Source organism: Mytilus trossulus, chromosome 7, assembly GCF_036588685.1.
Source record: "Mytilus trossulus isolate FHL-02 chromosome 7, PNRI_Mtr1.1.1.hap1, whole genome shotgun sequence".
NCBI lineage: Eukaryota > Metazoa > Mollusca > Bivalvia > Mytilida > Mytilidae > Mytilus > Mytilus trossulus.
Window position 1 is genome coordinate 29836827 of NC_086379.1, and position 15330 is coordinate 29852156.

The 15330-nt window shown below is 31.4% G+C and overlaps 1 protein-coding gene across 1 annotated transcript in view; it reads right to left on the reverse strand.

Annotated features, from left to right (window-relative positions):
• Positions 1–15330, reverse strand: part of LOC134724908 (TATA-binding protein-associated factor 172-like) — a 62668-nt gene that overhangs the window by 38252 nt on the left and 9086 nt on the right. Inside the window, exons 9-17 of the mRNA XM_063588256.1 lie at positions 14052–14147; positions 13165–13341; positions 11119–11259; positions 7222–7349; positions 6252–6375; positions 5755–6012; positions 5157–5317; positions 3791–3965; positions 3030–3199 (exon numbers count right to left, since the gene is read on the reverse strand). Coding sequence (XP_063444326.1) covers positions 3030–3199; positions 3791–3965; positions 5157–5317; positions 5755–6012; positions 6252–6375; positions 7222–7349; positions 11119–11259; positions 13165–13341; positions 14052–14147 — 1430 coding nt within the window. The remainder of the gene's footprint in view (positions 1–3029; positions 3200–3790; positions 3966–5156; positions 5318–5754; positions 6013–6251; positions 6376–7221; positions 7350–11118; positions 11260–13164; positions 13342–14051; positions 14148–15330) is intronic.

Genomic DNA, 15330 nt, shown 5'->3' on the forward strand with positions numbered 1-15330 from the left:
TTTTTTATATATATTATGTGTAATTTTCTACAAATAATTGATATAACTGTTTCAATTTTTTAAAGATGAAAACATTAAAGGATTATTATAGAACAAGTTGGTGCTTTTAAATTATACCAAGACAAACTAAAGTGGTATCAAGCCTAAGTAGTACATGTATTATCATTATTGTCTCCCTTGCCAGTAAATAGCAATTATAACTTTTTTCTAATAACAGTATTACTCATAAAATTAAAATTAAAATAAATAATTCAAAACAACCAACCCTTTCTTAGGATAGGCAAACTAATTTCTAAACTGTATATGTTTTTGCAGTTTATTTGCTGTTTTTTTCTATAGAAGGGACTTCTTTATATGTAAATATTCAAATCAACATAAGAAATATTTAACAACAATTCCAGTTGGACGACCAGTACACTTGATAATACAGAAGACTTTACCAGAAAACTTGAAGTGTATTCCTAATGTTTACAAAGAAATGTTTAAAGGTTTTGATCTCTTAAGAGATGATATTGAATTTGATCTTAGCACTGAAAATGTATATGATCAACCCTTATTTTGTAATCCAAATGTGTTGTTCGATGGAAAAACTGTTATATGGTATGATTTTATAAATGCTGGAATTGTTCAAGTAAAAGATATATGTTATGAAGTTATAGAGGGTTTTTTACCAGAAATGGCTATAGTTGAGATGATACAAAATGTAACTAATCATTGTGATATTAACAGTATTGTAAAAAGATATAATACTTTAAAAGTTGTATTGCCTAAAGAATGGACAGAAATTATTCATAAAAATATTCATAGGAGAAATGTTTCTCGCTCTATAAATATTAATGTCATTTTCAAAGATAAATTGTCAGAGTTTTCTATGTGTTCGACAAAAGAACTGTATTTGTTACTTACTAGTAAACTATGTCAGCATCCTATTTGCTATAAAAAGTGGACGGAAGTTTTTGAGATTGAAGAGAATGATCTTTGTAAAGTATGGAAAAACGTTAATTTCTATTGGAAACCATCTATATTAATGGATCTAGATTTCAAAATAGCTCATTATTGTATTTTCACAAATTCTAAACTTATGACTATGAAACTTATAAATTACAATGTATGTGATGTATGTGAAAAGGAAGTAGAAAATATCACTCATTTATTTCTATTATGTTCTGAATTAGTAGAATTTCATCTGTTTATGCAACAAAAGTTGTTAGTTTTATTTGATAATGTTGATTCTGACAAAATTGATAATTTAGTGTATGAAGAGGTATTTATGTTTGGTTTATTTGGACCTATCAAAGGCGTAAATGTAAGTTTTGTCAATTTCATGTTATCTGTAGCGAGATATTGTATCTTCAGAAGAAGGAATTTACTTAAAAATTTAAACAGTAATGTTGATCTTATTAGACTATTTAAATACACTGTAAAACATTATATAACTTACCTGTATGAATATTTGTGTGATGCAAGATGTATGAGAAATATTTTTGAGAAACACTTTTTAAAGAATAATATTCTGGTACAAGAAACCGAAGGTGTAATAACATTTAATTTCTAAATATTGTGCTGATTATATATGATTATACTTAAAAACATTGCATTGTGATATTTTGTGTAATATGTAATATATCTGTTGTATGTATATGTTGAAGAATTGAATAAAGATAAAAAAAAAAATACAGAAGACAATATGTGTTCCCAGGCCATCCATCCTAGATGGTATCCTGCAGTAAGACAGCTATAAGCAACCACGCCTCCAGGTTTGGTGTCTAACGACGGGGCATATGTTAAGGGCTTCTGCAGTACCAAGTGTGCATAAATTTTGATTAAAATCCAGGCACAAAACTGTCTGGTTAATAAATAATGTGAACACAGTGCATTTACTGGATTTTATTTTAAATTCAATGATTTAAATTCAGCTACCAGCATTTCACAACGTTCCACAGCATTTACAGCAGATTTCAGTCAGTATGTAGCTAATGGTAATATCTTTGGTTAGCTTGCTTGTTAGCTGAACCGTGAAGTCAGTTAGGTAAGGTATACTACCCTCCTTTTAAAGTAGCTTAGTCTTACAGAGAGATAGATTGGTTATCTGTTGTTCTAGTCTACTATTAAGGAGGGTAGTTTACCTAACCTAACAATGACTTCACGGTTCAGCTAACAAGCAAGCTAACCAGAGATATTACCTATAGCTTCAAACTCACTGAAATCTGCTGCAACTATATTCTTGGACCTATACTATTTATTAGGGATGGGGTAGGAGGTAGGGGGGTTTGTAGTCAAAGTAATTCATTTACAACAATTTATAGCGTGTCAGCACTGAAGTTGTAAAATTGAATCCCTCTTGAACATGTTGAAGCAAGGTGCAAATGACTTAAATCCTTAAGATTGCAAGTTTTCTGATCTAAGGTTAGTGTTGTCAGGTACTCTGATCCCTCCACCAATTAAAATTGGTCATTATGATAGACATGTATCTCAATAAAAAAATATAATATTTATGTTTGCACACTCTATTACTCTTACCCAGGTGGATAATAGACATCTAAATCTACACCTTGTTGTTTGAGAGCTGATATGAAATCTTTAATACACTTACCCAGGTGGATAATAGACATCTAAATCTACACCTTGTTGTTTGAGAGCTGCTATAAAATCTAATACACTTACCTAGGCGGGTAATACACATCTAAATCTACACCTTGTTGTTTGAGAGCTGATATAAAATCTTTAATACACTTACCCAGGTGGATAATAGACATCTAAATCTACACCTTGTTGTTTGAGAGCTGATATGAAATCTTAACTACACTTACCCAGGTGGATAATAGACATCTAAATCTACACCTTGTTGTTTGAGAGCTGCTATAAAATCTTTAATACACTTACCCAGGTGGATAATAGACATCTAAATCTACACCTTGTTGTTTGAGAGCTGATATGAAATCTTTAATACACTTACCCAGGTGGATAATAGACATCTAAATCTACACCTTGTTGTTTGAGAGCTGATATAAAATCTTTAATACACTTACCCAGGCGGGTAATACACATCTAAATCTACACCTTGTTGTTTGAGAGCTGATATAAAATCTTTACAGTCCGACTGCATGTGTGTGAAAGAGACTGCAATCTCATCATAATACAAAGATTCACATAAACATTCCATTAACTTGGATGTCACACTTTCAGGACAGGTACAGTTCTGAAATACAAATTCCATTTACCGTGAATACAGTTTACAAACAATGCCTCGTTTGAAGTGACGAATACTGTGTACTTTAGTAACTTTCATGTGTATATTTTCCTAGATTGAGATTTTTTTTTTATTGATATTAAATTTCTTGGTTTTTGCCAAGTTTGCAGACACGGATGTACCAAAATTGAACTTTGTGAATAATCTAAGTTCATGGTTTACATTTTCCTACAAATTCCAAGAAAATTGTGACTTGGATGGAAAATTGTCTAATTGGCACTCATACCACATCTTCTATATCTATAACTTTTTTTCTTTGCAAGTAAAAAATTTGGTAAAAGAGCTTTACTTTATTTACTTTCAATTATGTTTCTAACATAAAACATCTCAATCTGCCTGTAACAAAATAAGCCAGCATGTAATTTTTCCAATAATAAGTGCAAAAGTCACATTCCTCTACGCGTTGACAGGACAGCTAAATATGCAACAGTAAACTGTAAAATTTAACGATGGACTTCCATAAATCTTAGTTATCTTTTAAATAGGATATTTCATGTGGCACAATACTAAGATTGAAAAAAAAATCATACAATCTCTCACCTGACTGGCATTGGCCCATTCATATGTAACCTGGCCTATGACAAATCTTTGGACTGCTGACTTGTTATTCAGATGAAATATAAACAGTTTGGCAATAGAGTCCACAGGTTTCTCTGGTCCTGAAGGGAAGTCTGGTACATCTCTGGTTATAAAATCACAAAGCATACCCAGTAATCTACAAATAAAGAATACAGTAGATTAATCATTATTTAGGGGAAACCAACATAGACTATGTCATGGTTATACTTCTGAAGGGAAGTCTGGTACAGCTCTGGTTATAAAATCACAAAGCATACCCAGTAATCTACAAATAAAGAATACAGTAGATTAATCACAATTCATGTGATACCAACATTTGAAATGTCAAAATGTTAAAGGTTCACAACAAATATCAATTTTCTATAGCACAAACTAAACTATAACTAGAAACAATAAACTTTAAACTTGAGCTTTCAATCAAATTCTATCTTAATGGTACTATTATTATTAGATAAAGTAACATTACACCACCCAATGGCAAACAATTTTTGACATTAAGTCATTAACCCATAATAATAATTCTTGATTGATGACATTATTGCAAGAAACTGCATATTTGGTAATAGTTTAACATCTAATGTTAATTTTTACATGCATATTAGAAAGGGGAACTAATCATTATAGCTAATTATAAATTAAACCCTTTTTTATTCTAGACTGCCACAAAGAGCCAAGTGATACATTTTTTCAGGCAGGAGACATGTCACCTAAACCAAATATATTACTATTACTCTGAGCAGACGATTGTGCTTTCTGCTAAATGACATGTGCTTAGTAGAAAATCTGAACAATTAAAACATAACATCTTTCTAGTCTTTTGTTTAAACTTACACTGGATTAAACTACATATATAACACTCAAACTCAAGGCCAGGATGCTACACCAAAAACTGAGGTAGTTCAACAGATTAAACTTACTTAGCTGATGTCATTCTGGCCTTCAGTACAGCCGTATCTTTTTCTGTGACTGAGGCATTGAGTGTGAACAGATTAAACTTACTTAGCTGATGTCATTCTGGCCTTCAGAACAGCTGTATTTCTTTCTATGACTGAAGCATTGAGTGTGAACAGATTAAACTTACTTAGCTGATGTCATTCTGGCCTTCAGTACAGCCGTATCTTTTTCTGTGACTGAGGCATTGAGTGTGAACAGATTAAACTTACTTAGCTGATGTCATTCTGGCCTTCAGTACAGCCGTATCTCTTTTTATGACTGAAGCATTGAGTGTGAACAGATTAAACTTACTTAGCTGATGTCATTCTGGCCTTCAGAACAGCTGTATCTCTTTCTATGACTGAAGCATTGAGTGTGAACAGATTAAACTTACTTAGCTGATGTCATTCTGGCCTTCAGAACAGCTGTATCTCTTTCTAGGACTGAGGCATTGAGTGTTAACATTCCAGCTATATAATCTTTATTGATGATGTCTGTTCTAGCTATAGGGGACTGTTGTGGGATCTGACACATCTGGTTACGTGCTCCTTCAGGCTGAAAAAATAAACACCATTTTTTTCAATAACTCTTAATTTCTGAAATAATTCAAATATTTGTATTAATGCAAAAATGTTACAATATCCCATATTTTCTAGTGTGAAGCTATAAATTTACAGGAACCTTTGTGATGTCCAGAAATAGCAGACAAATAACAATAAGATGCATAAGTTATTGAAAGTACCAGGCTTATAATTTGATGATTTTTTGGACATGGGTTGCATTATATATTAAGACTACATTAACATCAAAAGGGTATAGAATATACAGTTTGTTTTTTATAACCAATACCTAGATCAATGATACAGAGCCCAACACATCAGCAATTTCATACAAACAATTTTAAATTTTACAGGTGTATTTTTATCACAAGTCTTTGAACTTTATTACATGTCAGCTTCATTCTGCAGACATCATATCAAAACATTCCTTACCCGAACGCGATGTTTAGCAGACAGCATGTAAACTGGATCAAAAGGGATGTTAGAAGGCTGCATACACTGTGACAACCAGACTCCTAACCAGGGTGTGGCCTGTGATAACAAATGTTCCAGGGGGACTTTCAGTAGCAGCTTGGACCATACTTTTATTACAACAGATAAAACATCTGAATTCTCTTCAAGAAGGCTTCTCTGATAAATGTGCCGAAGGGCATCACTTAAAATAAATGGTAGCCACGCTGATATTGGATGCTGAAAAAAGGAGGATAAAATAAGTCAAAAGTGTGGTAATAAAAATGTGTCAAATAATGAAAAAAATAGCTAATAATAAACAAGAAACTACAATTTTAGTGTGTTGCGCAATGAACACTTTATAAACATATTCTATTTTAATGTCAATTCAATAGCACTTTACCATTGCACTAAGATCATGAAGATAGGAACATTTTGATTTAATTTTCCAATTAGATTGTTTTGTTAAATAAACTTACCTGTGGGGTTTCAACAGTTAATAATGTATGAAATGTTTCTAAAGCTGACTTTCTAACAGAAGCTATGTTGTGTCTTAGAAATGGCCATAATCTAGGTACCAATTCTGTAAGTGGGGTTGTTAGCCTGTAAATCAGTAAAATTCAAACATTTTAAAAAATAATTCTGATTCAAAACTTTATATGTCTTTGTTCAAATCTAATACATTACACATGATATTATGGTTTCATTAAGATTTTAAACTAGCATTTTGAAACTTTAAATAACTTGGCATGTTCTTTTAAAAGAACTGGCCATATTTTTCAAATTGTGCAAAACTTTCAAATATGTATCTACACAATGCCAGAAAATTTGTTCAAATTCTGGGTTTTTATTTTCTTATGTTGAAATTATATTGTTCTTTTATGTTGATCCATCATTATTCTTAGGATTTCATAGATTTTGTTGTCTCATGTGAATCACAAATTGATGATAGGCTTCTATGTTCTAATACAACATAGTCCCGGGTTAGAGGGAGGTTTGAGCACCCCTAACTTGTTTATCCTCACCAAATTCTGTATTTGCCTGTTTTATGTCAGGAGCGTGTAATTCAGTTGTTGTCGTTTGTTGCTGTAACAATTTTGATTTTCATTTATTATTTAGTACATCAACTTTTATACGGCTTTTGTATTTACATTTGAATTGTTTTACATTTGTCTATTCAAGACCTTTAACAGCTGACTATGCAGTATGGACTTTGCTCACTGTTGAAGGCTGTATGGTTATCTAAAATTGTTAATTTTTGTGTCATGTTGGTCTCAAGTGGAGAGTTATCTCATTGGCAATCCTACCACATCTTCTTTCTTTTTTTATTGTATGCAGTGTTTTCTAAAAAAAATGAAATCAAATATTAACAAAAAAAATTACATATAAAAATAAATAAATCCCAAATAGTTACAAGTTCCTTGAATATAAAATTAACCAGATCATTACCAGTTGAGTATAGATGATTGAGGATGTGACAACATTGTTGATAACAAAGTCATGATACTATTGGTTGATGATGTGAGGTCATCCAGGTCAAGTAATGTCTCCCACAAACATGACACTATTAATGGCACCTGCAATTTAAAAAGAAAATTCTTATATAACGTGCTTCTTTCGCTAATGCTCAGGATAAAATTTGAATATCAAAGACCATACCATGTGTAAATTTTCAACAAATCTATGGCTTCCATGAATTATTTCTAAAACAATACACCTGATGATGCAGGGACGATTAATTTCTTCAGATATGATATTTGACAATGGTGGTACAGAAGACTCCACCTAATCGGATATCGGTTAAACAAATATATCGGCTATTGTAATATTATTTCAAAACACCGAACCATTCCCTATACATTTCAGTCAAAATACATCGGATAATCGAATATCGGTTATTAGAATATATCAGCTTATTGGATAGGAATATTCATGAAAATTGGGTGAAAACCATGTACAATCGAATATTTTGAAATAATTCATATTTTTCTTCACAGGAAATGAAGCCGGAAGTTGCGCCATTATGAAGTTTAAGAAAACTTCAGTACAGAAATGTGTTTCATTTTATTAATAAAAACGATCTTTTATAGACAAATAAAACACATTTTTCTTGTTGTCTTGTTTATTTTATGAATCTGATATTATATTTTGTCTAATATGTGTTTGTTATGTGTTTATCCAAATGTGATCGTTATCATTTACTTCACAAACAAGGACACGACAGAAATGATAAACTGTGCGTGATGTTCATCAATGTTTATTAAATTTATTAAAATATATATAGAAGTCCCGTGTAAAAATAAGGAATCGTGTGTCAATAGCATATCCCAGGTGAAATAGAATTATGTAACTTGTACACACGTACGCCATTTTCCTAATTTACATAATATTCAGCCTTTTATTTTGAACCACGACAGATAATATAGAAAAGCAAATTAATTTACACATCTTGGTGTCCAATTTTATAATAATAAAAATATTTGTTTTACTTGAAATTGGAAATGTGTTACATAAATAAAAAGCTGTAGAAAAATAGATCCGAGTTCGATTATAGTTTAGAGAATTCGTAGCTATTAATAGATTTACCTGTGGCCTACTTCCAAGAATTCATAGTTATTTTTAACTTTTACCTATTTTAACACACAAATGAAACAAATCACGCAAAAACAAGAAATCTCATCATTTAAGAGGAACATATTTTATTCAGATAATCAACACATAATTAAAAAATTTGTAAGGGTTCCACGGAACCCAGTGTCTCGCCTATTTTTGCTGTAAATAGCAGGCTCAACAACAATGAGGAAAAAAATAAAAAAAATTATTCCTCTTGTTACTATTTTATGATTGTAAGAAAATCTAAGTCCATTTAAAAGTAAATTACAGAAAAAACGGAGTAATCTTTTTACAAACTTTACTTCTGGATACAATCTTATGATCATAAATAAGCTTCTGTCCAAGTTTGGTACAAACCCAGGATAGTTTAAGAAAGTTATTAAAATTTTAAAAACTTTAACCACAGAGTGAATGTAATGTTTCCCCACAGAAAATACTAAGTCCATTTATAAGTAAAATACGGAAAAATAGAATTTAATTTTTACAAAATTTACTTATGGATATTATCTTATGATCATAAACAAGCTTCTGTCCAAGTTTGGTACAAACCCAGGATAGTTGGAGAAAGTTATTAAAATTCTAAAAACTTTAACCACAGAGTGAATGTTTTGTTTCCCCACAGAAAAAACTAAGTCCATTTATAGTAAAATACCGAAAAAATGGAATTTTATTTTTACAAAATTTACTTCTGGATACTATCTTATGATCATAAACAAGCTTCTGTCCAAGTTTGGTACAAACCCAGGATAGTTGGAGAAAGTTATTAAAATTCTAAAAACTTTAACCACAGAGTGAATGTTTTGTTTCCCCACAGAAAAAACTAAGTCCATTTATAGTAAAATACCGAAAAAATGGAATTTTATTTTTACAAAATTTACTTCTGGATACTATCTTATGATCATAAACAAGCTTCTGTCCAAGTTTGGTACAAACCCAGGATAGTTGGAGAAGTTATTAAAATTCTAAAAACTTTAACCACAGAGTGAATGTTTTGTTTCCCCACAGAAAAAACTAAGTCCATTTATAGTAAAATACGGAAAAAATGGAATTTTATTTTTACAAAATTAACTTCTGGATACTATCTTATGATCATAAACAAGCTTCTGTCAAAGTTTGATAGAAATCCAGTATAATTTAAGAAAGTTATTAAAATTTCAAAAACTTTAACCACAGAGTGAATATTTGTTGACGCCGCCGACGACGACGGAATGTAGGATCGCTTAGTCTCGCTTTTTCGACTAAAGTCGAAGGCTCGACAAAAATCAATAGACTGACAGATAAACAAAATACATTATAATCAAATCAACTGATCGATCTATTAGCGACTCAATCAACCGAATTATCCGATCTTGAACCTGAAAAAAACATTCAGATAAGTTACAAATTTCCTTTAATTAAACAGCTATATTAGCTATTGGTATCTTAGGGTTGTGTCTGTCAATTTTGAAAAAAAACTTGGGGGAATATACGTTCATCGGCTAATTGAATATATCGGACAATCGGATATAGCTGACATTTAGGGTATCCAATTGGCCGGAGTCTACTGTACAACTACATACCAATTATCTAAAGGATGTACTTAGGTGACGTTTTGGAATTTTGTGTCAAATATTCGGATTCCTTGGTGTTTTTCCAAACAATGCAATGTAAAATATTTGCCCCATAACACCCATTTATTTTTACACATAAGACTTAATAGCTCATGAAAGGTCATTTACCAACATTTTAGAAGATTTTTAATTTTCTTTCTTTTATTTTGAGACCTAATTATACCAATGTTAATATAAGGAAAAGTTAGAGTCAGCCTTTTCCCGCCATATCTTAAATCTCAAATATCTCGAAAAGCAGTTCCATGACCTATCAATATTTTTAACTTATTTTTATCCTTAGTTGATGATCTACCAACTTATAGTATCAATTTTAACTTCTTAATTTATTAATTTTTACCTTACCTCACCTAAGTACATCCTTAAGAAGATTTAATGTATGTATATATCATGTATATACCCCCATTTTTCATGGTCTTCGTTAAATAAATTGTATTCTCCTTAAAGCCATGTCCTACATTAATGATAGTTTGAACAATAAAACAAACTTACCTCCATCTTTATAAAAATTGAAAAGCATTAACAGTAAAAGGAGTATTTATACAACTGAATATTAAACAGAATAGCTATATCAACACAAAAATATGGCTTTGATCATTGTTGAAGGCAGTACTGTGTCAGACATTTAATTGTTAATTTCCGTGTTACCTGGTCAACTTAAATTGTGAAGAGTTGTCTTATTGGCAATCACACGAAATCTTTTTTATATGCTTAATATTCTATAACTTGGCAAATACCTCACCTGGTATATGGTGTCATTTATGCATTTCTTTCCTTTGCATGTGAGAGGTCAATCTACAGAGATGCTTTATTTTCCTGTTCCCTCCCCGGAAGTCTGTACATTACATATCATATTTGATGAGTTGAAAAACTAAGAGCAGGGTAAATATATATGTTGTTTGATAAAAATATATAATAAAATGTTATGTTAGCCACTTAAATGAATGTATCTAAAGGATAGCGATGGAAATAACGTTAATATAAACATTAAGTTCGTGCGCATGTGTCAAACATATTTTGTGCTCATTAGAACACGGCTTTGTTTACAAAGCGAAATAAGGACGTCATAATAGAATTGAGTGCATGAACTCTTTTATATTTTATTTCAAATAACACAATCAGTTACCTGTAATGGCATAAGAGTAATCAGACTGTTTGCCACTGGTACTAAAGCAGCAGCTGCCACAGCTCTGACATCATCACTTATATCCTGGATGCCACAGAACAAAGAAGGCAAAATGGCTGGCAGTAATATCTCAGTCATATCCTAAACATAAAACGTCTAGTACAAATTGCTGATATACACAATAAACATGAAACTATGAAATTTTTTCACCATTCACTTAAATTTATATTATATGACTGTTACGAGAATAGGAGCTACAGGATTTCATAAGCCCCAAAGTTCATCCAAATGTTTTAAGGATTCTTTAAGTGACATTGATGCTATAAAACTTTATTGTTTAATGTATAAAGGATTGGTGTTTGTCTGTTCCACGTTTTTGTTGAAATGGTGTTTTCTTTTTATGTCATCTGATGGTTTTTGTGGCCATGGTACCTTTTACTCATTTTTACAATGAAAGTTATATTTATTATAAATATTGTATACATAGATAATTACATATTTCTTGGCTTAACAAGAATGTGTCCCCAGTACATGGATGCCCCACTCTCACTATTGTTTTCTATGTTCAGTGGACTGTGAAATTGAGGTCCGAACTCTAATTTGGGATTAAAATTAGAAAGATCATATCATAAGGAACATGTATACTAAGTGTCAGGTTGATTAGACTTCAACTTCATCAAAAACTAACTGGACAAAAACTTTAATCTGAACATGCTGAAGCGAGACAGACAAACGAACAAACAGATGGACAGACTAAAGGACGCACAGACCAGAAAATATAATGTCCCTCTACAACAAACGGACACACAGACCAGAAAATGCCCCTCTACTATTGTAGGTGGGACATAAAAATAAAATTCTTCACAAGAAAACTATTCAAGTTGTTTATGATGAGCTGTCAAATATTATGTCTGAGTGTATATTGTAAAAGCTATTTATGTCATCCTATCAACTTTTGACTGTTGGCAGTCTTACCACATCTCTTGATTTTTATGCTGTTAGCCAATTCTTTTTGTAAAGGATACTGAAGATTGATTTCTTTTATAGTTTTCTAATTTTTTTTAAATTACTTTAAATTAAATAAAAAGTACAAATTTTCAATACATTTTGCAGAATTTGTGAAGCCCACAAAATAAAGCATCCATGAAAATACATTTTTCCTCAATCTATGAAAATTGTTTAATCAATTATACAATTCAATTCACATTTTCAGAATCTAAAGGACTAACATAAGGGTACCCAAATTGCACCGAGTACCCAAATTGCACCGAGTACCCAAATTGCACCTATTTAGAAAAATAGCAACGGAAATCTTACAAGATTTCCTAGAGACTAAATAATTTGTCTTTTTATGATTTGATACTATGTACGTCTTTCAACATAGGTAAACATATTTAGATATACATAAAACGTTCACAGTATTTATCAACAGATGGACTGTTTACTGAAAAAGCAAAATATACGAAAAATGTCACCATGTGATGTCATCAAAACGTCATCTTTTTAAAATTAGCAAATACAATATATTATAAGTATCCATTTCGTAAAATATAAAGAGTAAGCATGGACTAATATTCAATTGTTCAAAATATTTAAAGAAATTAAACAGAAGCTCGGTTATTAGACTTTTGACGATGTGAATTTAAGCATGGATGCAATTTGGGTACTCCTCATTACAGAATCATGGATAGTTCGGAGGTTGATTCAAACCCATTTTTTTATGACTCAATATGGATTAAAAAAACAAATTGGTGTACCTATACATTAAAGAAGGATAGGGCTACAAAATTAACACAATATGGACATTTTTTTCTTGATCATAAAAAAACGTAGGTGAAAAAACTGTCAAAATAGGTGCAATTTGGGTACCGTCACGTTTTGGGTAATCTCTTTGTTCTTCCACAAAATGAAAATAACATTGTGTCATTGGTTAAATCTTAATTGTTCAGAACGTTTCAAACTAATCACAATGGTTTGGTGTACTCTTTTGAAAATATTACCCAGCATGCATTAGATTTTGAAACAGCAAATTCATATTAGTATTACCTGTCTAACTGCCAAAAGGTATTTAAATCCAAGAAGGCCACCATGTCTGACTTCCCACTGACTCTGACTTAACAGCTGTAGTAGTACCATCACAACACCTTCTACCTCGGGAGCATTTAAAAATTTAATTAGAACACCTAAACATTGAGCGCAGGATTCCCGTACTGGAGCTACTACCTAAAAATAGACATTTACAGAAATTACAATTCACATGTCATGTTAGCAATTTGTTTGCAAGTAGTTCTCTTCATATTGCTTTAATGTTTATTCTTATTTGGGAGTTTGAAAGCACTGTAAAAATTTGAAAGGTATTGGTGTTTTTTCAATGACGACCCCTTTTGTGCACTTTTCAAATTTGTAAAACATTTTTCTTTTTCAATTTAAGTTTCAAATCTAGCCAACAGATTTCTACAGGCCATGGGGATGAAAATATTACAGATATCAAATAAATGTAACTAAACTTGAAACTGGCAGTTGTTTTGAACATGTGCCTATATAGTGGTGGTGCTTCAAAAGCAACATAACAGACCACTGTTTAATACAGTTAAAGTTTCCAGTAGAATATATATATTTTTTTAATATTAGCAAATTTGTGTGTGAAATTATGAACATGACAACATTCATATTAAAAAGTCTGCATCTACCTCACACGTTTTCACATGCTTTTTTCAAAAGTCATGTCATGTCATGACATGATTTCCCATTGTCAGAGGTTGGCAAGTATGTAGTTTCTATAGGTTTGTTTACTGAACTGTTCAAATTGACAATTTCAAGAATCAAAATAAAAAAATCAATTTGTTCTCAATCTACAAAAATTTCAAGTATTCTTCAACATCAATGAAATGAATAAACAGTATTATCATAAGGACAAGAATACTAGATTATACCTCATCTGACACAAAATCTCCAAATCTATCCAAAGCCATGACACATAACAGTCTGAGTGATACATCCGAAAGCCAGAACTGGTTTATTCCTGTAAGCTGAAATATAAATGACAAAAATAAGCAACGACCCATCAAAACAACATCTGATAAACAAATTTAATAATACTTTTAGATATTTGGATGATATTTTGGCTCTCAATAATGACGACTTCAGTATGTATATTAAAGAAATTTATCCTGTTGAACTAGTCTTACTTTAAATAAAGCTAATACTAACAATGACCACTGCCGTTTCCTCGATCTCGATATCTATATCACTAACGGAAAGCTGAATACTAAAATTTATGATAAAAGAGATGATTTTTCATTTCCTATAGTTAAATATCCATTTTTGACCTTCCCTTGTCACCATCTTACGGTGTTTATATATCTCAACTTGTAAGATTCGCTTGTGTTTGTAACAATGTTTTAGATTTAAACGAGAGAAATTTGTGTATAACTGAAAAATTATTACACCAGGGTTTTCGATATCACAAACTAGTCAAAACATTTACCAAATTTTATCATCGGTATAAGGACATCATTCGTAAATATAGCTTAACATGCAGACTTCTTATAGGTTCAGGTATTTCACATCCAATTTTTTATGGAAATATTCTCTATAAAGCACAAAGGTGTCAGTATTCACCTCAGAAACTAACAAAACCTTTGAATAGACTTATTAAGAAGGGATATAGTTACGATACTGTTGTCAGGTCATTAAAGATTGCATATTTTGGCGTTAATATTGATTCACTTATAGGGTCTTTGCATCAAAACTAAACACATTTATTCAAAAACCAGTTGTTGGCATGAAACAGGTTATGTTCTTCTCAAACATGGTATGATGGTATGATACTAAACCCCTAACGGGAAGGATTGTGCCTGATGTTCATATGATGAAGTCATAATCTTTCAGTAAGTTTAATTGAAGTCTGAGGCTGGCATGTCAGTTAACTGCTAGTAGTCTGTTGTTATTTATGTATTATTGTCATTTTGTTTATTTTCTTTGGTTACATCTTCTGACATCAGACTCGGACTTCTCTTATTTTAATGTGCGTATTGTTATGCATTTACTTTTCTACATTGGCTGGAGGTACAGGCGGAGGGTTGGGATCTCACAAACATGTTTAACCCCGCCGCATTTGTGCCTGTCCCAAGTCAGGAGCCTCTGGCCTTTGTTAGTCTTGTATAATTTTAGTTTTAGTTTCTTGTGTGCAATTTGGAATTAGTATGGCGT